This window comes from Saccopteryx bilineata, chromosome 2, assembly GCF_036850765.1.
Source record: "Saccopteryx bilineata isolate mSacBil1 chromosome 2, mSacBil1_pri_phased_curated, whole genome shotgun sequence".
Lineage (NCBI taxonomy): Eukaryota > Metazoa > Chordata > Mammalia > Chiroptera > Emballonuridae > Saccopteryx > Saccopteryx bilineata.
Window position 1 is genome coordinate 366,111,520 of NC_089491.1, and position 26,464 is coordinate 366,137,983.

General features: G+C 45.7%; 1 protein-coding gene across 8 annotated transcripts in view; it reads left to right on the forward strand.

Moving 5' to 3' along the window:
• Nucleotides 1–19,530: 19,530 nt before the first annotated feature.
• RHOT1 (ras homolog family member T1) overlaps nt 19,531–26,464 on the forward strand; it is a 78,748-nt gene continuing 71,814 nt past the window's right edge. For 2 of the 8 annotated variants that reach the window (XM_066263307.1, XM_066263306.1), the window contains exon 1: nt 19,536–19,861. In XM_066263307.1, coding sequence (XP_066119404.1) covers nt 19,786–19,861 — 76 coding nt within the window. In that variant the 5' untranslated portion in view covers nt 19,536–19,785. Of the gene's footprint in view, nt 19,862–26,464 lie in introns of all 8 variants that reach the window. The other 6 variants (XM_066263304.1, XM_066263308.1, XM_066263310.1 and 3 more) reach the window with 6 other exon arrangements.

The following is a 26,464-nucleotide window of genomic DNA, read 5'->3' on the forward strand; positions in this document are numbered from 1 at the left end:
AGTTTTGGTTTGGGCACAGCAACACCTGACTGAGGTAAATTAACGTTGGGATATTAACTCCTACTGTGGTAAAGGTGACTCTTCCCAGCAGTGACAAAGGCTTCCAGCAGCCTCTTGAAGGAGATCATCTTACCGTACACTGGTGCCATCGTGCCCTGGCAAAGGGCTCCAGAGACAAGAGACTGCTCACTTTTGTGCTGGCCGCTCTTGGTTGGCTAAGCCTTCTCTCCCAAGTATCAACTCCTATAAGGGATACATCTCAACTAAATTCGGACTTTATTCCTTTCATCTCTGCTTTCCTGGAACAATAGTGTAATTAATATCATTGGTTCAAGTGTGTTATGTCTTTATTGGCTTATTAAGAGACATGTTATTGGCTTGTGAAATTATTATAAATCCCACAATGAAGTTGTGTTAAATAAACTACTGTCAAAGACAACTCAGTCTCTAAACATAATTTGTCCCCAAAACAAAACAGGTTGGAGGGGTTCATGAGGGCCATTTTACAGTCTGGCCGGGTCGGGTTATCATTTCATACTTGATTTCTCCCCCCCCCTTTTTTTTTGAAAGAGAGAGAGGAAGGGGGAGAGAGAAAGATGAGGAAAGGAAGTGGAGGGGTGGAGGGGAAGAGGGGGAGAGAGAGATACGCATCAACTCGTTGTTTCACATAGTTGTGCCACCTAGTTGTGCACTCATTGGTTGCTTTTTGTATGTGCCCTGACTGGGGATCAAACCTGTGATTGAGGACACTAGCTTTTGAGCCATCTGGTTACCCTATTTTAAAAAATCATATTAATATATATAACAGAACAGATACATAAAACTACAAAAAACATGTGTGGAGCAGAATGAGTTATTATAGGGTAAATACCCTTGTTACCTACCCTTCATGTCAAGAAAGAAAACCTTGCTGTCCACCCCAGGAGCTCCCTCATATACCCAATCCCAATCACAAAACCTTCCCTCTGCCTGAAAGGAATCCTGACTTTTATAGTGATCACTTCCTTGCATTTCTGTACAGTTACGCATTCCTAGTGACAAGAGTTTAGTCTTGCCCACCCTGGTAGGTGGCTTAGTTGGTTAGAGCATCATCCGATACACCAAGGTTGTGTTTTTTATCCTTACTCAGGGCACATAAAAGAATCAACCAATGAATGCATAAATAAGTGGAACAATAAAACAATGTTTCTCTCCCAAATTAAAATTTTTTAATTTATTAAAAATTTTTATTTATTTATTTTTGTGTGTGACAGAGACAGAGAGAGGGACAGATACAGACAGACAGGAAAGGAGAGAGATGAGAAATATCAAGTCTTCGTTGCGGTACCTCAATTGTTCATTGATTGCTTTCTCATATGTGCCTTGACCGGGGTGGGTGGCGGGCTACAGCAGACTGAGTGACTTCATGCTCAAGCCAGCGACCTTGTGCTCAAGCTGGTGAGCCTTGCTCAAACCAAATGAACCCACACTCAAGCTGGTGACCTTAGGGTTTTGAACCTGGGTCCTCCGTGTCCCAGTCCAACACTCTATCCACTGCGCCACCGCCTGGTCAGGCAAAATATTTTAAAACCACAAAAACACTGATGTCTTTTTTTTAACAGCTTTGTTGAGATGTAAAATTTCACACTATAAAATTCACCTATTTAAAGTGTATAGATCAATGTTATTTAGCATATTTACAGAATTGTGAAACCATCACCATACTTTAATTTCAGAACATTTTCATCATCCTCCAGAAAAAACCCTCATACCCATTAGCAATTGATATGTCTTTTAAGTCTCCTAATCTACATGCCTCCCCTCTCTTTCTTTTCCTTATAGCTCATCTATAGGACTCCAGGCTGCATTAGCACCTATTCTGAAGATGTGGAAATTCATTTCTTTTAGATGGGGTTGAGCCTTACCTTCCTCAAAGCGTTACTGAAAGAAATAAATAAGAGTTGCTGAGCAAACTGGAAAAATGTGAGGATGATTATAGTCACAGCAACAATGACAGAACTATATTGTAACATCACGTATTTTGGCCTCTAACATCTTGAGATTGACACCTGGTTCTGATACGCATCCTCAGAACAGGGACAAGCAGAGCTCCTCTGCATGATTTTCTGCATAACTTGCCCTCTCAGCCTCACGGCCACCTTGTGTGATGGGTTTGACTAGCATTTTGTTAACACACAAGGAAGTGGAGTCCAGGACAGCTGGGAGCAGACTCAGCCCCCCCAGTCCCCCCCCTCAAGTCTCTAACCTTAGTACCCTCACATAAGGTCCCATGCTGAGACCAGGACCTGGCCTTCCACTCTGATAGGACAGAGCTGCCCTAAAGTCACAGGTGCTCTGGTTTTTTGTTTTTCTTGGTTGTTATTTGAGGTGATCCTCTATTAGCAGAGTGGCTTAGGGATGTCTGAACAAAGACAGGGCTTCTCTCTTTGTGCCAGGTGGCCATTGAAAGGCTCTGTGTTCTCACTTTGTGCATTATGGAGTCTATCTCCTCACCTAGAGTCACCGTGATGTTTGCCTTGTAAAGGTTCTGAGAATTTAGAGGCCAGGGTTTTAGCCTCCTGAGGCCCTTGGGTTAAATACCATCCTCTCAGGCGGCTGGATAATGGGGCCTCTGTGAGCAGGGGCTTTATCAGCTGGTCACATGACTTCCCCAAACTGGAGCCAAAGCACGAGAATCATGGAGGTAGAGAATGAAGGTTATCACTTTTGGTTTCCTTCCTTTTGTCTGGAGTTTTCTGTCAGTATAATGTGGAAAATGGCACCCTCCCCTGGAACAAAATATAAAGTTCTCCAGAGGAGAACTGAAGCCAAAACGCCTCTTTTCTGATGAAGATGGAGGAGCTCTCACTTGGGTCTGCGCGGTGTGAGGGAGAAAGGATTTCCCGGGGGAGCAAAGGCTCTTCCCAAAGAGCATCAGGCACTCCGCGGGCAGCTTCTCACCCTGCCCAGAGACGTTTCTCTCAAAAACTGTTTTTCCTTCGGGACTTGTCTCTGTTAAGTGCTTAATTTCTGAGGGGGGCGGGCAGAAAGAAGGGAGTAGTGTTCTCAGTGATGAGGGCTACCTCCATCTCCCTTTCTCTTCCCCTCTGCCTCACCCTCACCCCCACCCTCACCCTCACCCTTACCCTCACCATCACCCTCACCCTCACACTCACCCTCACCCTCACCCTCATCCTCACCCCCACCCTCATCAGCTGCAAGGCAGTTCCTGGAAGGTACTACTGTGCTCATTATTGGGTCCAGGGCTTTGCGTTCCTGGAAGAACCACCTGCTTAGCAGGAAGTCATGGCCTTCTTAAGCTCACAGCAAACTCTAATACTGTTATAGCTATCTGTCCCTTGCTTCTCCTCAAATACATTTTATTTTCTGGAAAAGTTTTATTTGAAGACTTTATCTCCTAGCCGATTACAGAAACAAACCATAAAATGAAACAACACTGCTCTCTGGGAGACTTCCTGGGCTCTCTTGCTCCAATGGATGGAGAAGTCCCTTCTCCAGGGGGCACCTGGGACTCTTGCCAGGAAAGGGACACTTCCTTGGTCTGTGCTCAGCTCTGTTCTCCACACTTCTGCTGGTCCCTCAGCCCCAACCCCCAAATTCGTCCACATTCATAGTTGCTCAAAACTCTCATCACTGCATGGTTTTCCCTCCTTCCAGAGGATTGCAGACTTCTGTAGTTATACTTAGATTGTGCTGAAGGTTTGTTTTTAATCTGGGATTTACCTTTCTGACCAGCCATAGGACTTTTTAGGACAGGATGTCCCAAGCTTCAGCCTTTTGTGCTGTGCAATTCTTGTTATATCTGCATATCTCTGTACCAGGTTGTTGTTTTTTGTTTGTTTGTTTGTTTGTTTTACAGAGACAGAGAGAAGGATAGATAGGGACAGACAGACAGAAACGGAGAGAGATGAGAAGCATCAATCATCAGTTTTTCATTGTGGCACTTTAGTTGTTCATTGATTGCTTTCTCATATGTGCCTTGACCGTGGGGCTACAGCAGACTGAGTAACCCCTTGCTCAAGCCAGCAACCTTGGGTCCAAGCTGGTGAGCTTTGCTCAAACCAGATGAGCCTGCGCTCAAGCTGGCAACCTCAGGGTCTCGAACCTGGGTCTTCCGCATCCCAGTCCGATGCTCTATACACTGCACCACTGCCTGGTCAGGCTCTCCTGTACTAGTTTTATTCCTTAATATATATGTATTTTTGTGTGTGACAGAGACAGAGAGAGAAACAGATAGGGACAGACAGATAGGAAGGGAGATGAGAAGCATCAATTCTTGCCTGACCAGGTAGTGGGGCAGTGGATAGAGCGTCGGACTAGGACCCCAGAGAACCCAGGTTTGAAATCCCGAGGTGAGGTTGCAGGCTTAAGCATGGGCTCATCTAGTCTGAGCACAGCTCACAAGCTTGAGCCCAAGTTTGCTGGCTTGAGCAAGGGGTGTCTCAGTCTGCTGTAGCCTCCTGGTCAAGGCACATATGAGAAAGCATTCGATGAACAACTAAGGTTCTGCAAAAAAGAATTGATGCTACTCATCTCTCTCCTTCCTGTCCGTCTGTCCCTATCTGTCCCTCTCTCTGTTTCTCTGTTGCTCTGTCTCTGTCACAAAAAAAAAGAGAATGTTGATAACTTTCTTATATATGCCTTGACCCAGGGGGCTACAACCAAGCCAGTGACCCCTTGCTTAAGCCAGTGACCTTACACTCAAACCAGTGATTTTAGACCTCAAGCCAGTGACCTTTGGGCTCAAGCCAGTGACCATAGGGTCATGTCTATGATCCCATGCTCAAGCCAGTGACCCTTCACTCAAGCGGATGAGCCCGCGCTCAAGCAGGCAACCTCAGACCTCAGAGTCTTGAACCTGGGTCCCCTGGGTCCCAGTCCAATGCTCTATCCACTGCGCCACTGCCTGGTCAGACCTTAATAGTTTTTTCTTAAACCAACTCAATCCCACCCACTTTGGTACACTTATTTCAAAAGAATATTTTAAAATTTTATGTAAATAGCCCTGTCTGGATAGCTCAGTTGGTTGGTGTGTCATCCCAATATGCCAACATTGCTGGTTTAATTCTTGGTCAGAGCACATACAAGAACTGGGGTCCCCAAACTACGGCCCGCGGGCCACATGCGGCCCCTTGAGGCCATTTATCCGGCCCCCGTCGCACTTCTGGAAGGGGCACCTCTTTCATTGATGGTCAGTGAGAGGAGCACATTGACCCTGTCATTAGCCAAAAGCATGCCCATAGTTCCCACTGAAATACTGGTCAGTTTGTTGATTTAAGTTTACTTGTTCTTTATTTTAAATATTGTATTTGGGCCCTGGCCGGTTGGCTCAGCGGTAGAGCGTCGGCCTAGCGTGCGGAGGACCCGGGTTCGATTCCCGGCCAGGGCACACAGGAGAAGCGCCCATTTGCTTCTCCACCCCTCCGCCGCGCTTTCCTCTCTGTCTCTTTCTTCCCCTCCCGCAGCCAAGGCTTCATTGGAGCAAAGATGGCCCGGGCGCTGGGGATGGCTCTGTGGCCTCTGCCTCAGGCGCTAGAGTGGCTCTGGTCGCAACATGGCGACGCCCAGGATGGGCAGAGCATTGCCCCCTGGTGGGCAGAGCGTCGCCCCTGGTGGGCGTGCCAGGTGGATCCCGGTCGGGTGCATGCGGGAGTCTGTCTGACTGTCTTTCCCTGTTTCCAGCTTCAGAAAAATGAAAGAAAAAAAATATTGTATTTGTTCCCGTTTTGTTTTTTTACTTTAAAATAAGACATGTGCAGTGTGCATAGGGATTTGTTCATAGTTTTTTTTATAGTCCGGCCCTCCAACGGTTTGAGGGACAGTGAACTGGCCCCCTGTGTAAAAAGTTTGGGGACCCCTGTACAAGAATCAACCAGTGAGTGCATAAGTAAAGTGGAACAATAAATTGATGTTTTTCTCTCTCTCTCTCTCACCATCTCCCCCTTCCTTTTTCTCTAGAATCAATCAATAAATTTTTTATTTATTTATTTTTGTATTTTTCTGAAATGAGAAGCAGGGAGGCAGGAGGCAGAGAGATGGACTCCCACATGCGCTTGACCGAGATCCACCTGGCATGACCACCAGGGGTGATATTCTGCCCATTTGGGCCACTGCTCTGTTGCAACTGGAGTATTCTAGCACCTGAGGCAGAGGCCATGGAGCCATCCTCAGCCTGGGACCAACTTTGCTCCATTGGAGCCTTGGCTGCAGGAGGGGAAGAGAGAGACAGAGAGGAAAGAGAAGGGGAGGAGTGGAGAAGCAGATGGGCCCTTCTCCTGTGTGCCCTGGTCAGAAATTGAACCTGGGACTTCCACACGCCAGGCTGATGCTCTACCACTGAGCCAACTAGCCAGGACCTAATTAATTTTTTAAAATTTACATAAGTGGAAACCAGAATCGTGTGTGTGTCTTAAATAGTGAGGTAACCATAGATATCTTATGTGTTCCAGGGAAAACAAAACTGACTAGCTTGGCACTGTCATCTGTCGAAGGCTCTAAACCTGAGGCCTACTTAGACTATCTCTCTCAACAAGAGATTATCAAGTGTTACAGATTTACTGAAGCTTTCATCTATTGAATAGGATGGAAACATAATAAAAAAAGGAAAAACTTTCTGGCCATAAGAGTCACTGTTCCAGATGTCCCCACACCATTTATACTTATCTCTTATTCTACTACTTTAGAAAACCGAATTCTAAGAGATTGGTCTGGGTCTGACCTGTGGTGGCGCAGTGGATAAAGCAACGACCTGGAAATGCTGAGGTCGCCGGTTCGAAACCCTGGGCTTGGCTGGTCAAGGCACATATGGGAGTTGATGCTTCCAGCTCCTCCCCCCCTTCTCTCTCTCTGTCTCTCCCTCTCCTCTCTAAAATGAATAAAACAAAACAAAACAAAACAAAAAAAACTAAGAAATTGGTCTGGTGAAATATGGAAGACTATGTGTCTTCCTTCCCTGCACAGTGAAATGGTTTCACCTTTGTTTTTCACAGTAAATATTCCCTAGGTGAGGAAATCTAATGGCTTTGATTAGTGACAGTCTCCAGAACACAGTGTCTGGGAGTTACAGTTCCATGGGGTCTTTCTCTTTGCTTCTGTGCAGTTTAGTCACCAGGTTCTGACTGGATTCTGCTGTCTCAAATCATCTCAACTCCAGCCTCTCCTCTTCCCTCTGCATCTACATGGTTCAGAGTTGCATCACATCTCTCCTGGGTTGTCCCAGTAGAGCCCAAGCTCTACATTGATTAGGCATCCCTGATTCGACTTCCGTGTGCAGTGGGACACTCCTGCTTATCAGCAGGGCTGGCAGCCTCTTCGAGACTACTCTTGAGGCGGTTATGAGGATGCTAATGTTAAATGCCACCAGAGGAAAAACATGACCGACACACAAATTAGTTGCAATAATCACGCAGGCAATTTATTACTCACAAATCCTTTTGGCGTGACTGTGTACAGTTTAAGGGGGCCCATCAGCGTACTCCTCTTGGCTGGCTTTGGTCAGAACTCAGAGCGGCGTGGAGACAGTCCACATCAACGTTGGAGTCTGGGCGACTACTGCAGCAGGGGCCCCCTCAGCTTTAGTACCCTTTCTGGCCAACGCCTTCTAACAGGTGTCAATCTACAGGATTATCACTTCAAAGCACCTTTTTTGAGAGTTCCTCACAGGGAATTCCCTCTATGTCAATCTCCTGAAATGTTTATATCAAACCACTTTTTAAGATGTTTCTATATACGTCAGTTTATAAAGTTAATGTAAATAACACCAAGCTACTTCTTATGTAGGTATTACTTCAATCACATAGTAACTGGGCTCTGTTTGAAAGTCAGAGTCTGTTTATCACATTACAGAGTTATGGCACTAAACCACTATATTAATTCTTATCCAGGCCCTGGCCGGTTGGCTCAGTGGTAGAGTGTCGGCCTGGTGTGCAGGAGTCCTGGGTTCGATTCCCGGCCAGGGCACACAGGAGAAGCGCCCATCTGCTTCTCCACCCCTTCCCCTCTCTGTCTCCCTCTTCCCCTCCCACAGCCAAGGCTCCATGGAGCAAAGTTGGCCCAGGCGCTGAGGATGGCTTCGTGGCCTCTGCTTCAGGCGCTAGAATGGCTCTGGTGGCAACAGAGCGACGCCCCAGATGGGCAGAGCATCGCCCCCTGGTGGGCATGCTGGATGGATCCCGGTCGGGCACATGCGGGAGTCTGTCTGACTGCTTCCCCGTTTCCAACTTCAGAATTAAAAAAAAGAAAAATATATATAATTCTTATCCAAATGATATAACTATTTAATTTTAATAATTATTTTTAATATCATTTTAATTACTTTTATATATTTTCTATATTTTATATTTTTGTATATTTAATTACTATAACCTTATATTAATACAACATTGATTATTTTAATTCAAGCCTCTCTTATTCTAGTCAGAACCCCCTTCCCATCTAATCTCATTCTACTGTACTAGTGTGAGCTTTCCAAAACAAATTAGATCTTGTTGCTCCTCTGCTTAAAACTCCCCAGTTCTCCCCAGTGCCTACAGCAGAAAGTTCTACTTCCTCCCTCTACTTTTGCCTATGTGGGGAAAATGGCTGTGTTAGACTAGCTCACAGGTTTACAGGCAGCAGGCTCTTTGCGCAAATAGTGCAGGAGCAGTTGACAGCACTATTGTAAGGATGTAAATGCTTCTTCTTAGGTGGAAAAGAAGGAGATCCCCCCCCCCCCCCCCCCCCCCCCCCCGCCACTGAGAGTTGCAGTTGGTTCTTCCCGATCCCTTGCACTCTCCACTGCGAAAAGCAGGGTTTTCCCTTTCCCTTTGTATTCCCCCGCCCCCCACTTTTTCTCTCTTCTTTTGGCTTGCCTGTCGAGGTGAGCCTCCAATAAATTGGAATGGCCCACCATTCTCTGGCTCCACTCACTGTTCCTTTACCATCTGCCTGAATTCAGTGCGAATGGGCATGGCTATAGTGACGCCACTGGCCTTACAACCTACATCTTGCCCCATTTCCTGTCATGCTCCCCCATACACCCTCCACCCCAGCCCCACTGCTTGGTGTCATATCATGGACTTTTCCACATCCAGCTTGCTTTGCCCAGTGTTCTCCCCCTTGAGTTTAAATCAGATCAAAGCTGACCAACTAGGCCCTGGCCGGCTGGCTCAGTGGTAAAGCGTTGGCCTGGCGTGCGGAAGTCCCGGGTTTGATTCCCAGCCAGGGCGCACAGGAGAAATGCCCATCTGCTTCTCCACCCCTCCCCCTCTCCTTCCTCTCTGTCTCTCTCTTCCCCTCCCACAGCCAAGGCTCCATTGGAGCAAAGATGGCACGGGCGCTGAGGATGGCTCTGTGGCCTCTGCCTCAGGTGCTAGAGTGGCTCTGGTCGCAACAGAGCGACACCCCGGATGGGCAGAGCATCGCCCCTGGTGGGCGTGCCGGGTGGATCCCGGTCGGGCGCATGTGGGAGTCTGTCTGACTGCTCCCCGTTTCCAGCTTCAGAAAAAAAAAAAAAAAGCTGGCCAACTAATACACAGGTAGGCCACTCAGGCAAAAACTATGGTCATTTCCTAGGTGCTTTCTGGGGGCTATTTGCATTTTTTGCTAGGTTATGGCATTGTGTTGCACGGAAGGTCATCTGTGAACACAGCCATGCAGGGAGAGCAGATTACTAGAAGGAATGGGGCAGTCACACAAGTCTGGCTGGTTTCAGCTGGAGGTGGGGTGGGAAGGGAGGAGGTAGAGAGAGATTTCGATTATGAGATACCACCTCTTATGGAAGGTTTTTGTAAGAGGAGGTTTGGGTACATAGATGTAAAGCCAGTGGCTGCAGTCATAGCCATGCAGGTTCTCACTGGATTTGGTAAAGAAACTGTGGAGCCAGAAAATGGTGGGCCATTCCGTTTATTAGAGTTTTGTAATAGTGGACGAGAAAACAGGCAGGGAAGACCAGTTCTATTTCACTCAGGGCTCCCAAAGCCCCTACTCATTCTCTGAGACTCTCCTGGACTCCCAGGCCCCCACCAGCCTCCCAAGCCCCTCAGCTCACGTCCTTGCGTGTTCTCTCTCTCTCTCTCTCTCTCTCTCTCTCTCTCTCTCTCCTCTCCAGCAAAACAGGCTGGGGGAAAAAACCCCTTCTTCAGCAAACAATATCGAACAATCACCTCTCCCAAGCAGGAAGGCAATCCACAATTTGCAATCTACCCCCTGAGGGCAAGCACCCACAGCCTTCCATAGACTATACACACATGGTGCTGTCCCAATACAAGCGAGCAAACCTAAAAAAGGTTTAGCCAACAATAGACAAAGATTCAGAGGATTCTGGTGAGAAGAAAGATGGATGCTGAAAGATGAACTAACTGCCTTGTCCACAGCTTGCCTCCCGTGATAAATTTGTGTTGTTTATTGCTGCATCCCTACACCTAGCTCAGAGCCTCACACATGGTGAAAACAATAAATATTTATTCAATGACTTAAACATCAGAGCCTACATAATGTTTCACTTAAAGCATTGCTATTCTCTTAAATATATCTATTAATTTTACTTAAAAGATTCAATTACTAAATTCACTTTGATATTTTACAAAAGTACTAAAAATTAATTCATAATCTTTAACACATTTTTTTCTTTGTAACCTTATCTAATATTTAGGTACCTCAATTAGTTGTTTTTTGTTTGTTTGTTTGTTTGTTTTTATACAGAGACAGAGAGAGAATCAGAGAGAGGGATAGATAGGGACAGACAGACAGGAACGGAGAGAGATGAGAAGCATCAATCATCAGTTTTTTGTTGCAACACCTAAGTTGTTCATTGACTGCTTTTTCATATATGCCTTTACCGTGGGCCTTCAGCAGACCGAGTAACCCCTTGCTCGAGCCAGTGACCTTGGGTCCAAGCTGGTGAGCTTTGCTCAAACCAGATGAACCTGTGTTCAAGCTGGCGACCTCGGGGTCTCGAACCTGGATCCTCTGCAACCCAGTCCGACGCTCTATCCACTGCACCACCGCCTAGTCAGGCCAATTAGTTTTTTTTTTTGTTTTTTGTTTGTTTGTTTGTTTGTTTTTTGTATTTTTCTGAAGCTGGAAACGGGGAGAGACAGACAGACTCCCGCATGCGCCCGACCGGGATCCACCCGGCACGCCCACCAGGGGCGACGCTCTGCCCACCAGGGGGCGATGCTCTGCCCATCCTGGGCGTCGCCATGTTGCGACCAGAGCCACTCTAGCACCTGGGGCAGAGGCCACAGAGCCATCCCCAGCGCCCAGGCCATCTTTGCTCCAATGGAGCCTTGGCTGCGGGAGGGGAAGAGAGAGACAGAGAGGAAAGTGCGGCGGAGGGGTGGAGAAGCAAATGTGTGCCCTGGCCGGGAATCGTACCCGGGTCCTCCGCACGCCAGGCCGACGCTCTACCGCTGAGCCAACCGGCCAGGGCAGGCCAATTAGTTTTTAATTACCCAATTAACACATGTGCATGCTTATAAAAATTCAAAATTGCGGCCCTGGCCGGTTAGCTCAGTGGTAGAGCGTCGGCCTGGCGTGCAGGAGTCCCCGGTTTAATTCCCGACCAGGGCACACAGGAGAAGCGCCCATCTGCTTCTCCATTCCTCCCCCTCTCCTTCCTCTCTGTCTCTCTCTTCCCCTCCAGCAGCCAAGGCTCCATTGGAGCAGAGTTTGCCCGGGCGCTGAGGATGGCTCTGTGGCCGGCTCTGTGGCCTCTGCCTCAGGCGCTAGAATGGCACTGATTGCGGCAGAGCGACGCCCCCAGATGGACAGAGCATCCCCCCCTGGTGGGCATGCCAGGTGGATCCCGGTCAGGAGCATGCGGGAGTCTGACTGCCTTTCCATTTCCAACTTCAAAAAAATACAAAATTGCAAAATTGCAAAGTATAGAAGGTAAAAGTTAAATAAATGAACATATTCTTAGTTTTTATATAGTTGTAATTGTATATATGTTTTTTTGTTTGTTTGTTTTGTTTTATTGAGAGGAGGGGAGGCAGAGAGACAGACTCCCACATGCTCCCGGACCGGGATCCACCCGGCAACCCCTATCTGAGGCCAATGCTCTGCCCATCTGGGGCCATGCTTGCAATTGAGCTACTTTCAGAGCCTGAAGCTGAGGCTCCATGGAGCCATCCTCAATGCCTGGGGCGATGTGCTCAAACAAATTGAGTCATAACTGAGGGAGGAGGGGAAAGAGGAAGGGAGAGAAAAAGTAGGGTGGGAGTGAAGCAGATGGTCGCTTCTCCTGTGTGCCCTAACTGGGAATTGAACCTGAGACATCCACTCGCCAGCAGGCGCTCTACCATTGAGTAGAAAGCCTGAATTATTTCCTTAGAATATATATATTTAATTGTAGTGATTTCTTTGTGGAGATAAGCAGAAATTATAGATTTACTAGTCTATGAAATTTTTGTTTTGCAGAAATTGCCTGTAGCCTAAAATATTTTGAGAATCACTAGTTGGTTTAAAACTCAGAAAAAATTTTACTGTCTCTATGGCGATTAAAAATTATATTAAATGCATTGTCAGCCTGACCTGTGGTGGCGCAGTGGATAAAGCGTCAACCTGGAAACGCTGAGGTTGCAGGTTCAAAACCCTGGGCTTGCCTGGTCAAGGCACATATGGGAGTTGATGCTTTCTGCTCCTCCCCCCTTCTTTCTCTCTCTCTCTCCCCTCTATAATGAATAAATAAAAAATCTTAAAAAAAATAAAATTAAATGCATTGTCGCCTTTCAGAGTTTATAATTGGGGGGGAGGCTAATCAATTTCCCCTTGGAAAGATAACGCAAATCAGCAAATTAATTCCAAATTTTATTTTATTTTTTTAAATTTTATTTATTGATTTTAGTGAGAGAAAGGAGAGAGACAAGAATATTGATCTGTTCCTGTATGTGCTGTGACCAGGGATTGAACCAGCAACCTCTGTGCTTCAGCACAATGCTCTAACCAACCAAGCTATCTGGCCAGGGAAATTTCAAATTTTAAAATGAAGCTGTTTTTTTTTTGTTTGTTTTTGTGTTTTTTCTGAAGCTGGAAGCGGGGAGAGACAGTCAGACAGACTCCTGCATGCACCCGACCGGGATCCACCCGGCACGCCCACCAGGGGGCGATGCTCTGCCCCTCCGGGGCGTCGCTCTGTTGCGACCAGAGCCACTCTAGCGCCTGGGGCAGAGGCCAAGGAGCCATCCCCAGCGCCCCGGCCATCTTTGCTCCAATGGAGCCTCGGCTGCAGGAGGGGAAGAGAGAGACAGAGAGGAAGGAGAGGGGGAGGGGTGGAGAAGCAAATGGGCGCTTCTCCTGTGTGCCCTGGCCGGGAATCGTACCCGGGACCTCTGCACGCCAGGCCGACGCTCTACCACTGAGCCAGCCAGCCAGGGCCAAAATGAAGCTGTTAAGGGTGATATGTGAGCATGAACTATGTGTTAAGCAATGTGACAAATGCTTTACCTGCATCATTTTGTTCTCAAGAGCCCTAGAAGATAGCTCTATTTTGCAGATGAAGGTAAGGTTTTTCAGAGGAGTTATGTAATTTGCCCAATGTCGCACAGCTAGCAAAGTATTAGAGATGAAATATAGACTCCAGCCTGATCCGTAGTGGTGCAATGGATAAAACGTCGACCTGGAATGCTGTGGTCTCCACTTTGAAACCCTGGGCTTGCCAGGTCAAAGTACATATGGGAGTTGATGCTTCCTGCTCCTCCCTTTTCTCTCCCCACCCCTGAAATGAATAAAGTCTTAAAGAATTAAAAAAGAAAAAAAGAAATGTTAGACTCCAGAGCCTGTGCTCTTAACCATTCCATAAAGGAATTCAGGCTACTTGCAGATACTAAGAGTCTTCTCAGTATCAATTATGTCTTAATAGGGGGTATTTGTTTTACAACCTGCATCTGAAAGGAGCTTGAAAAAAATGAAAAGCAGAACTGAATACAACTTCATCAACAGATGAGGATCTTGTTTGTAAAAATTTTCTTTCAACATGGTTAGTTATAATCAAATGCCTTTTGATAAGTAATTTTGCTGAGTGATTGTACCTTCCAGCCAGTTCAAGCAAACAGAATCTGCGTCCTCTAGAGACTAACCACGTGACCACGCAGAGGACATGGATGTTTGAACAATGACCCAAGCACAAATGCATTAAAAGGCAAGATATAATATTTACCATGTACCAAGCACTGAACTTTTTCACTCCACCGGAGTGGGCTTGGCAGGAAGAGCAAATCTTTCTGGAAGAAATAGAAGACAAAAGTAAAGAATGGGCAAATGATGAATGTTGCTTTGGATTTATATGAGAGACCAAAGATAGATGGATCTGACAGGTGGGACTGATGCCAATCCAAGTCTAATTTGGCCTCCTTCCCAGGACTATGTCTAACTCACCAATCAGAGGCCAGCCTCTTGTTCCACCCAATGTCAGTCATTTAAAACACACATATCTTCTACCCAGCAGACCTGTCCACTGGGCCTGGGAGTTCCACTATCCTGAGACTCAGAGAGCGGCTCTGTTGCATGTTCCTTCTTTGATAGGCACAAAAGATGGATCCTCTTGATCACCTGGCAAAAGTACTTTGTTCAGACCCCTTTGTGTCCCCTGCATAGTTGAAGAGGCATGAAGCCTGCCTTGTGATGGTAGAGCTCCTTCCTAGCAGCATTCTAGAGGAAAATTCCATCAGTGCATTTTAGGTATCTGTCCTCTTGGATTTATCCAATCTACTTAATATCATATATATATAGTAATCAATCTGTAATATCCCAGTGCCAGCAACTCCATTCTTTGGCTTATGTTTTCCTGCAGTGTGTGTGATCATGTAGCTCTATTCTTAGGCTCAGAGAGATGTGCAGAAGTCACTTCCCTCACAATATATTACATTTATCCAACATTCATAAAATCACTGACCATGTACAAGCACTATTTCCTATTATGTTTTCCTATTATATCAACTCAATCTTTTTTTTTTTTTTTTTACAGAGACAGAGATAGACAGGGACAGACAGACAGGAACGGAGAGAGATGAGAAGCATCAATCATCAGTTTCTCGTTGCGCGTTGCAACTTCTTAGTTGTTCATTGATTGCTTTCTCACATGTGCCTTGACCGTGGGCCTTCAGCAGACTGAGTAACCCCCTGCTGGAGCCAGCGACCTTGGGTCCAAACTGGTGAGCTCTTTGCTCAAGCCAGATGAGCCCGCGCTCAAGCTGGCGACCTCGGGGTATCGAACCTGGGTCCTTCCGCATCCCAGTTCGACGCTCCATCCACTGCGCCACCACCTGGTCAGGCTATCAACTCAATCTTCATAACCATTCCATGAGGTGTTATTCCCATTTGGCAGCTGAGACTACAGAGAAGTCAGCAATTTGCCTGATGATATGCAGCTAATAATGGGCAAAGCTGAGGTTCAGACCTAGGCAGGCAGACTCCTGTGTCCTTTTTCTTAACTACAGACCTATGCTGTCTCCAAAACTTCACAGTAACTCCTGATGGCATAAAGGTCCAGGCATTCCCTGATGGTATAAAGCTCCAGGCATAATTTCATATGCCTTTTTCATATGAAAAGGGCATAAGGCTCAAGGCAAGACAGAAGGTTACAGCTTCAGGAATACAGCTGACCAGGAGATGAAGAGGGGCTATAAAAAGAAACTTACATTGCCTGGGAGGCACACTCTGGTATGTTGGACACCCCCCTCCCACTTTTGTGGGTGTTGACTTCTGTTTGTACCAAACCAGTAGCTGTTGTCACTGCTGTAAGTGCTTGCTGATTGTTTATTTTCTGCAGCTCTTGAGTCTAGATTTTTTTAGGTAACTTTCATTTACAAAGGAGTTCACAATATTATCTCTACAATAGCCCCTCCAAATAAATTCTTCTTCTTAGTGCCTTGCCTTCTAGACATTTCTCCATGCCAAAGCCTTTGCCCAGCACACAAGGCCTGCCTCTTTTCACACTCATGGAGAAGCCCCACAGAATTAACATTGTCATCCATGGGCAATGCTGATGCAAAGCTCCTGGGGCCAAGATTCTCTACAGAGTGTCATTTTTTTTTTTTTACAGAGTGTCACTTTTTAGTGCAGGGTCCTAAAAAGTTTGACCCTCTATAAAAGGCCTGTCCTTTGTGATCTGATATTTGTGTGATTTTTTAAAGTAAAAGCTTTATACATACATGATTTCCTGGGATCCTCCAAGAGCTCTATGAGGTAGAAGGGTGGGAAGAGATGAAAGGATTAAAGACTTCATTTGGTAGAGAGGAAACTGAGGCACAGAGAGGTGATGTTATTTGCCCAGAGTCGTGCACTGGGAAAGATAATAGCCAGGGTTCAATCTCAGCTGTATTGCCTTTGGCAAGTCATGCCTGGTATCACTCTAGGCTTTTCTTTTCTTACCTACAGAGTAATGGGATTAGGGTAGGTGCTCTGTAAGGGTTCTAACTTAAACATTTTGTAATTCCACAATTTGGAGGAATACTTTTCCCTGAAGAATCAGGTCATCAAGCCTCCTGAATTTCCCAATGCCATCCATGTTATTTGCATCCATCCTGGAATATGACTTCATTATCTCTCAGTGAGCAAGGGGTGTGTCTTTCCTGTCTCCCTCCTAACACCACAGAGAGAGTGCTTTATGGAAGAGCTTCTCCCAGTCCACACTCCTAAGGGACATCATATAACTAAGATGGTGAAATACTGTTGTAAACATAGCATGTTTGCCTCAGCACCTGCAAATTACATTTTTTGGGTGAACTTTATGGTATCAATGATAGCTGAGATCAGTAGAGCAAGTACTGTGAGTATGACACTGTACCAAATGCTTGACATGTATTTATTTATTCTTCACAACCACCTGAAGAAGTAGATATTCATATTACTATTGCCATGTTATAGAAAAAGGGACAGACTTGGAGAAATGAAAGAACTTACACCATTACCATTAGGTGATGGACTGTGGATTCAAACCCAGGCAATTTGAAAGTAGCTGCACCAGACCACACGGCTCCTCCTAGGAGGAAGGGTGATTGGTATTGTGCACATTTTATTTCCTTTAAAAATGTAATATGCAATATTTCCGATAGAAAAAAAGAAACATTATGTAAGCTAGTGTTTATTCATTCTCCCCCACCCCCGAGTGTGTGTGTGTGTGTGTGTGTGTGTGTGTGTGTGTGTGTGTGTGTACTGGCAATGCAGCAACCACTATGCAAGCTTTAAGGATGTAGTAACAAATTCTTCCAGATGGAGGGGGGTCAGGAGACAATTAAGGCACTGTAGAAAAATCAGTAAGTTTTTATCCATTGCCACCTTTGTGTATAGCATTAAGCAAGCTTCAATAAAGAGAAGGCTCAAGGCCCTGGCCTGATGGCTCAGTGGTAGAGCGTTGGCCTGGCGTGCAGGAGTCCCGGGTTCAATTCCCGGCCAGGGCACACAGGAGAAGCGCCCATCTGCTTCTCCCCCTCCTTCCTCTCTGTCTCTCTCTTCCCCTCCTGCAGCTGAGGCTCCATTGGAGCAAAAGTTGGCCCGGGCGCTGAGGATGGCTCTATGGCCTCTGCCTCAGGCACCAGAATGGCTCTGGTTGCAACAGAGCAACTCCCCAGATGGGCTGAGCATCGCCCCCTGGTGGGCATGCCGGGTGGATCCTGGTTGGGCACATGCGGGAGTCTGTCTGACTGCCTCCCCATTTCCAACTTCAGAAAAATACAAAAAAAAAAAAAAAGAGAAGGCTCAGAAGATCCTACCAAAAGTAAACCACAGAAAAGTCAGTTTGTCTTAGGAACCATGGTAGGGTTCAGCTGGTCCGCACTGGTTCGGCAGAACCAACACCTAATTTTTTGTTGAGTTCGGCGAACCGGTTATTAAAATAGCACTTGTAATCAGGGTTCTCTCTAAGGTGGGCACCTGGGCAGCCACCCAATGTGGAAATCACAAATTTACATTCCTTACTCTTTTTTAATGTTCACCTGCACAACAGTGTATTCTAAGGGCCTGTAGTATAGTAATGTTCATTACGTCCATAGTGAAAAAAATTGCAAGTGAGGACATCAATCAAGAAGCAATATGGAGCCTCAGGCGGTGGCACAGTGGACAGAGCGTTGGACTGGGACGTAGAGGACCCAGGTTTGAAACCCTGAGGTCACCAGCTTGAGTGTAGTCTCACCAGCTTGAGCACAAGGTTGCTGGCTTGAGCCCAGGGTTACTGGCTTGAGCAAGGGGTCACTCTGCTGTAGTGACCCCCAACCCCGTCAAGGCACATATGAGAAAGCAATCAATGGACAACTAAGGTGCTGCAACAAAGAATTGATGCTTCAGTCCTGGCCAATTAGCTCAGTGGTAGATCCTTGGTCCAGCATGTGGAAGTCCAGGATTTGATTACTGACCAGGGCACACAGGAGAAGCGTCCATTTGCTTCTCCACCTTTCCTCCTCTCCTTTCTCTCTCTCTCTCTCTTCCCCTCCCGCAGCCAAGGATCCATTGGAGCAAAGTTGGCCCGGGCGCTTAGGATGGCTCCGTGGCCTCCACCTCAGGCGCTAGAATGGCTCCGGGGACAACAGAGCGGGACCCAGATGGGCAGAGTATCGCCCACTAGTAGGCATGTCGGGTGGATCCTCCACAGGCGCTTGCAGGAGTCTGTCTCTCTGCCTCCTGGCTTCTCACTTCAGAAAAATACAAAAAAAAAAGAAAAAAAGAATTGATACTTCTCATCTCTCTTACTGTCTCTCTGTCTTTATCTGTCCCTCTCTCTGAGTCTCTGTCAAAAAAAAAAAAAAAGAGAAGGAAAAGCAATATGGAAATATCTTAAATAAGTTTTATTGTTTTTGTCAGATATTATTTAATATTTTTCATTAATATTTTAAAACTCTTATAATCTAGTTTTGTGTACCTGTTTTATTGTTATTATTTAAGTATTAAATGCATGAAGTAATAAACTACCTTTCGGTATATTGTTTTTTAATACTTAAAACGGCCATTAGGGCAGAGAACTGGTTGTTAAATTATTTGAATCCCACCACTACTAGGAACTAAGTGTAACTTAGTTTGGCTCAGACCAGGGGAAAGTCACTAAGATTGGCCACACACACACACACACACACACACAGTGTTTGCACAGACAGTGTAAAACAAATTTTACTTGAAATTATATCCTTTTTGTTTGTTTTTAGAATCATATTTTATGACCATCACATGCAAAAAGCAGCTAAGTGGGGGCTTTGGGAAGGGGAAAGGGCTCCATCCTGGGAGCCAGTCATCCTTTAATCAAATCAAGCATTACCTAAGGGCTAAGTTTGATAAGGTGGGGATACAGCTGAAAATTAGGCAAACAGGTCGCTGCTCTCCTGGGGCTTATGTCTAGTGAGAACATTACCACCTTGAGTCACTGCCAACCTCTAGTCTGTTACCTTGAATAAAGAACTTCTCCAGTCCCTATTTCGTAAAATAAACGGGTCAGACTAGCGAATCTGCCACTCAAATTCCCAACTCGGGACGTAACGCCCGCAGTTGTACCCAAACGCGGTGGGGGACGCTCCTGCGCACCGCGCAGAGGCGATCTGGACTCCCCGGGCGCTGTTTAAGTCGGCAGAGCGTTTGCGTTCTGAAAGCACTTGTCCCTCACGGCGCTCCGTTCACCCCGCTGCTGCCGCCTCCCGCGGAGCCGGAGGAGGTGGAGCTGGCTCCGTCCCGGCTCCGGAGCGGGCTTGCAGCTAGGGAGGTGGCGCGGCGGGCCCCGGTGGCCGAGGCTCAGGCGGATAGGCGGGGGAGGCTGGCAGGCAACGCCGGCAGCGCGGGGAGAGCGGTGCCTTGGGGTGGGCGCTTAGGACGAGAGGAGTCCGCTCCATGCATGCGGGCCGATCCCGGCCCCTACGAGCCGCCGACATGAAGAAAGATGTGCGGATCCTGCTAGTGGGAGAACGTGAGTCCGCACACCGGGCTGGCGGAGGCCACCGCAGCTCCTGCCGCCCTGTCCCTGCTTCCCAGGCCCGAGCGCCCCTTGCCGCCCCGCTCTCCTCCATCCGCGCCTCCAATGCTCCGAGCCCCTTAACTCTTCCCTTTCGGCTGTCCGCAGGCGGCTCTTAACCTCCTACCTCACCTGGGCCCTCCTAAGACCTCCTTCCTTGTCCCCCAGTCGCCCTCCCAAGCCATGTCCCCGTTAGTCTCTGACCTCCCCGAGCCCCCCGCCCCGGCCTCATTCCTCCGAAGGCCCTCTCCTCCTTTCCTTTTCCAGTCCTTTTCTCCTGGGCCTCAGCGTTTCCCAGGCCGCCTTCCGTGGGGATTCCCTTGTCATTGCAAGGCAGGTGTTGGAACAGGCAGACTGACCAATTGGGACGGCGTGAACCAGCTCCCGGGAAAGCTAGGGGGAGGGGTGCAGAACCATTCGACTTGTGGGCAAGGTCAGGTTTCTGCCTTTTTTTTTTTTTTTTTTAATTGCGCGCAGTCTTCTCTCCCTCTAAATATTGACGCGAAGGTATGGAGCGTTTTTTAGCAATATTTGTACTTTGAATTGGAGTAACTCCTGGTACACTCCATATTAAACATTTACTCTCAACTTCGTTATACAAGTGCTCAATAAATGAATAAATTATCTGGGGAGGGTGGCTACTCCCCCTTCTTTAGCATTATTTATTCCATAGCTACTTGATAATTAACTTACAAGTAACAGGCACACATGAGACCCCTTAAGAGATATTCTCAGATTTCATCTTTTGAAAATATAATAAAGGAGAAAAACCTTTCGTTCACTGTTCTGGGGACTAACAGCAGAGACTTCTTGATTCAGTTGGTAGGACTAAACTAAGAAAGTGGACTGGCAGGACTGATTGATTGTTTTAAAGTACATTAGTTAATGCTCTGCCATTGCTGATTTGAAGCATTCTATTCTAAACCTTTTCCGTTCTAGAGTAGCCCCTCCTGGTCGCTGTGATACACTCACTCCCAAGGAAGAAAGCTAAGGCATTTGTTACCCTCTTCTGTAGTGTTTTTTGATGCTCACTGAAATCTCTGTTCACCTGGTGTTTAGAGAAGTCCTTCTTTAAAAGCAGAAGTTACAAGTAAACTTAGCCAGTTTACTTTTTGATTTGCAGTTGTGAATTTTAGTCTTTTATTTATAACTGTATCTTAATCTGTATTTTGCGAGGACTTCCTTGACAAAGTTCAGGAAGGTGTAATTTAACATGTGATTCATTCTGATACATTTGAAAAAGCAAGATAGGAAAAGCGAGTAGATGGTCTGCTTAAAAAACTGGTCCTTAACTGTATCATAAAATGGTTTTATAACAGTAATTTTTACTACTAATTTAAAAAGCAAAATCCCAATGTTTAAATATAGGGAGTAATTGCATATAATCAGTCTGTAAACCACCTAATAGAAAGACTATACATATATAAGATACAGTGTCAGTCTTAGGACATTTAAGTTAAAATGTTAACAGTATTATTTATTTAGAAATACAGTATATAAAAAAATTAAACATTTGTTAGAAAAATTACAAGCTATGTTCTGTAGAAATGAAAGCAAATACAAGAGCTGATAAAAGAATACATGCAAGAGTTTTTTAACCATAGGGAGAAACTTGACACAAGAAAGTGTTAGGTTTTGAGAAAGACATTTTTCTTTTTCTTTTTCTTTTTTTACAGAGACAGAGTCAGAGAGAGGGACAGCTAGGGACAGACAGACGGGAAGGGAGAGAGATGAGAGCATCAATTCTTCCTTGTGGCACCTTAGTTGTGCAATGATTGCTTTCTTATATGTGCCTTGACTTGGGGGGGGGGGCTACAGCAGAGCTAATGACCCCTTGCCAATGACCTTGGGCTTCAAGCCAGCGACCCCGTGCTTAAGCTGGTGAACCCGTGCTCAAGCCAGATGAGCTTGTGCTCAAGCCAGCGAGCGACCTTGGGGTTTCAAACGTGGGTCCTCCGAGACCCAGTCTGGCAATCTGTCCACTGTACCACCACCTGGTCAGGTGGAAGACATTTTTCTTTAAAAGGGTGGTACTGAAAGCTTTAGGCCAGCTACCATATATGTAATTTCTTTTCATGTTTAAAAGTATTCGAGTTATACTTATTTGAAATATGTAGTTGTAATTAGTTATGTTAAGGATGGTATTTTGAGGTGAAATGTTTGAAGCATTACTTTTTGAGATTTAATTATGTATTTGACAGCTGTTAGCCTAGTTGTAGCTTTTTATTTTTTTTTTAACTTTATTATTTGGCCAACAGAGCTGGATCATTTTGTCCCTTAAACATATATTTTCTTTATTTATTGATTTTGGAGAGAGAGAAAGGGAGGGAGAGCAAGAGAAACATCAGTTTGTCGTTCTACTTATTTATGCATTCATTGGTTGATTCTTGTATGTGCCCTGACTGAGGATCGAATCTGCAACCTTAGTGTATCCTGATGGTGTTCTAACCATCTGAGTTACCTGGTCAAGGCCTAGCCATAGCACTTTAAATGCTAGGTAAATATAAGTGTGACCAAGGCTACTTTAAATAGTATTGGTCTAATAATGTGGATTTATTAGGAAAACCACTTTTTTAGGAAAAAGTGGTAGTGATTCAGTTTTCGTTTTAAGGTGTAAACTAGGCCTGACCTATGGTGGCGCAGTGGATAAAGCATCGACCTGGAAGTGCTGAGGTCGCCGGTTCGAAACCCTGGGCTTGCCTGGTCAAGGCACATATGGGAGTTGATGCTTCCAGCTCCTCCCCACCTTTTCTCTCTGTCTCTCTCTCCTCTCTCTCTCCCTCTCTGTCTCTCTCCTCTCTAAAATGAATTTTTTTAAAAAAGGTGTAAACTAAGGTAAAGGAGCGTCATTTCTGGTACTACTGAAAATGCCCGTTTCCTTTCTGTCATTTCAGTGCATTTTATTGCTGTTAGCATCTGTCCCTGAACCTCACAGTAGCAGCTTCACTCACTGAAGTTCCCAAATAGTTATGAATGGTTTCAACATTCTGTTGCTAAACTTATACTGTCCTCTGAAGGTGAAAAGGACCTTTTCTTGGCCCATCCAGAATCTGGATTCTGACCCATCCAGGCTTTCCTGCATATTAACTGCTTAATATTTGTTTAGTGGTTAGATCAGAGAAGTTAGACTGTCTGTAAATTTTAAGGTGCTTATTTGGATAGAAAGCCAAAATGTTTTAAGTGTCATCTGTACCTTGTCTTAATTATTGAACATATTGAATACCATTCAAGCCAAAAGAATAGTCAGTTACCAACTTTAAACAAAATAACATTTAAAAATCTTTTAAAATGTGACCACACAAAACTTAGTTTTTAAGATTTTAGCTTTTCATGATATAATTTTTTTTGCCAAAATTTGTATTTAACTAGATTTGCATTAGTATGCTTAAAAAATTCCTTGTTACAATAAAATTAGCATGAACCTCATTACTCTCTTATCCAAATCATATAGCTACATTAAAAGTACACAAGGTAGTTTTAGTTTAGTGAAGTCTTGTTTCAAATTAAGTTGAGATATAGATGTTTTCTCCTGGTCAGATTCATTAACAAAGTGGAACTGTTACATTTATTTATTAATTAATTAATTTATTTATTTATTTATTTATTACAGAGACAGAGAGAGAGTCAGAGAGAGGGATAGATAGGGACAGACAGACAGAAACGGAGAGAGATGAGAAGCATCAATCATTAGTTTTTTGTTGCGACACCTTAGTTGTTCATTGATTACTTTCTCATATGTGCCTTGACAGGGTTGGGGGGGGTACAGCAGACCCAGTAACCCCTTGCCCAAGCCAGCGACCTTGGCTCCAAGTTGGTGAGCTTTGCTCAAATCAGATGAGCCCCACTCAAACTGGCAACCTCGGAGTCTTGAACCTGGGTCCTCCACATCCCAGTCTGAGGCTCTATCCACTGCGCCACTGCCTGGTCAGGCTGTTACCCTATTTTTTTTTTTTTTTGTATTTTTCTGAAGTTGGAAATGGGGAGGCAGTCAGACAGACTCTCACATGCACCCGACCGGGATCCACCTGGCATGCCCACCAGGGGGCGATGCTCTGCCCATCTAGGGTGTTGCTCTGTTGCAACCACAGCCATTCTAGTGCCTGAGGCAGAGGCCACAGAGCCATCCTCAGCACACCGGGCCAACTTTACTCCAATGGAGCCCTGGCTGCGGGAGGGGAAGAGAGAGACAGAAAGGAAGGAGAGGGGGAGGGGTGGAGAAGCAGATGGGCGCTTCTCCTGTGTGCCCTGGCCGGGAATCAAACCCAGGACTCCTGCACGCCAGGCCGACGCTCTACCAGTGAGCCAATCGGCCAGGGCCCTGTTACTCTTTTTTAAATGAATCTGAGAGCTCTTAAGTGATTTGTCTGTTTAGTTTATTAACAAAAACTTTGACAAACTAGTTCAAGCTTGGCCTAGGCTTTTGAAATATCTCCTTGACTGGTCTTCCTGCTTCTAATTTTGTTCATTTTCCATGTAGCAGACATCATCACCTTTAAAAAGTATCTTAGATCCTGTTACCCATTTTTAAATTTTGCAGATGATGTCTGCTTTTACTTAGAATAAAGTCCAAACTTTTTTTTTTTGAGCTAGAGGTGAAGGGAGAGAGATGAGAAGCATCAACTAGTAGTTGTTCATTGATTGCTTCTCATCTTGATGGTGTGGGGGTGGTTTGGGGAGCCCAGTCTGAGTCAGTGACCTCTTACTCAAGCCAGCAACCTTGGGGCTTAAGCCTGCAACCTTGGGATCATGTTTATGAGCCCATGCTTAAGGTGGCAAACTCGGGATTTCAAACTGGGACCTCAGCGTCCCAGATTGACACTGTATCCACTCTGCCACCAGTCAAGCTAAAGTCTAAACTTTTTAGTGGAGGTTTACAAAGTCCTTCCTAATCTGGTCCTTGTTTTACTCACATTACTCTCTTGTTCACTGCTTTCTCTGCAAGAAGGCCCTGACCCTGGCGTTATCTCCACTCCTCTGCATATTTATTCGTTTGTTTTTGTTGTTCCTTGGGCTAAAAGTAAACTTCATGAGGGCAGGGGATTTGTCTTGTTGATTGCAATATCCCTAGTGCCTTCAATATGCTTGGCACAAAGTAGGCACTCAAATAGTTGTTGAAAGAGTGAATGAATTCAGGCTCGTTCAGTTTATTTAGACTTGCCTTATTTTCCAGACCACTCCTCTCAGTCATAAAAATTTGATCATTCTCATTTCTTAAATCCAGTCCAATATGGTTGTTAGGATTGGAAGGGGCAGCATTCCTCCAGTCTCTTGTTCCATGTCCTTAGCTTTGTTTTGTGTGGGAGATTTCTGTATTTTGGCAATAAAGTGACTTAGAGTGATAATGCCATGTCTATTCCATGACTTGGCTGCCAGGAATTATAGTCTTTGCCAAAAGAGATCAACTTCTCTTTGAAACCCCAGAGGTCATTTTAGAGATTTGAAGGTGGGGGAAAGAGTCTTTAGGTATAGGCTAGGGCTAAGAGTCAGAGAGACTTCAGGAATAAGCTAGTAGGTGTTTTAGAAAATAACTTTCTATGATCATTTTAAAGCTATATAACTCTCTTAAAAATTTTTTTTATTGATTGATTTGAGAGAGAGCGAAAAAAACATTGACTTATTGTTTCACTTATTCATGCATTCATTGGTTGTTCCTTGTATGTGCCTTGACGGGGGGATGGAACCTGCAACCTTGGTGTGTGGGGACGATCCCCCAACCAGTTGAGCTACTTGGTCAGGACAATCCATATAGCTTTCCATTCTGGTCTTTGTTAGAATGATATTTGAAGATTAAACTGCTCAGTTTCATTCATTCATACTGTGTTAAGTGTGTGGGTGATTTTCTGACCAAGGATGTGTAAGCATCCTTTCTCCAGGTATTTTTTGCTCCTCTGGCATCAATTGGGCAGAGATGTGGATCTGGTACAGAGAAGGACTGACCACAGCATTAGACCTTCTGCAGGCCCACATCATCTGCATATGGTCCATAAAATTTTCCTTTGGACCAGTGATCAGCCATTTCCCTCAATGCTAAAGTTTTTCATTTAAAATATGTCCATAGAGGCCCTGGCCGGTTGGCTCAGTGGTAGAGCGTCGGCCTGGCGTGCAGAAGTCCCGGGTTCGATTCCCGGCCAGGGCACACAGGAGAAGCGCTCATCTGCTTCTCCACCCCTCCCCCTCTCCTTCCTCTCTGTCTCTCTCTTCCCCACCCACAGCCGAGGCTCCATTGGAGCAAAAAGATGGCCCGGGCGCTGGGGATGGCTCCTTGGCCTCTGCCCCAGGCGCTGGAGTGGCTCTGGTCGCGACAGAGCGATGCCCCGGATGGGCAGAGCATTGCCCCCTGGTGGGCAGAACGTGGTCCCTGGTGGGCGTGCCGGGTGGATCCCGGTCGGGCGTATGCGGGAGTCTGTCTGACTGTCTCTCCTCATTTCCAGCTTCAGAAAAATACAAAAAAAAAAAAAAATTATATATATATATATATATATATATATATATACATATATATATATATATATATCCATAGAGCCTGACCTGTGGTGGCACAGTGGATAAAGCGTCGAC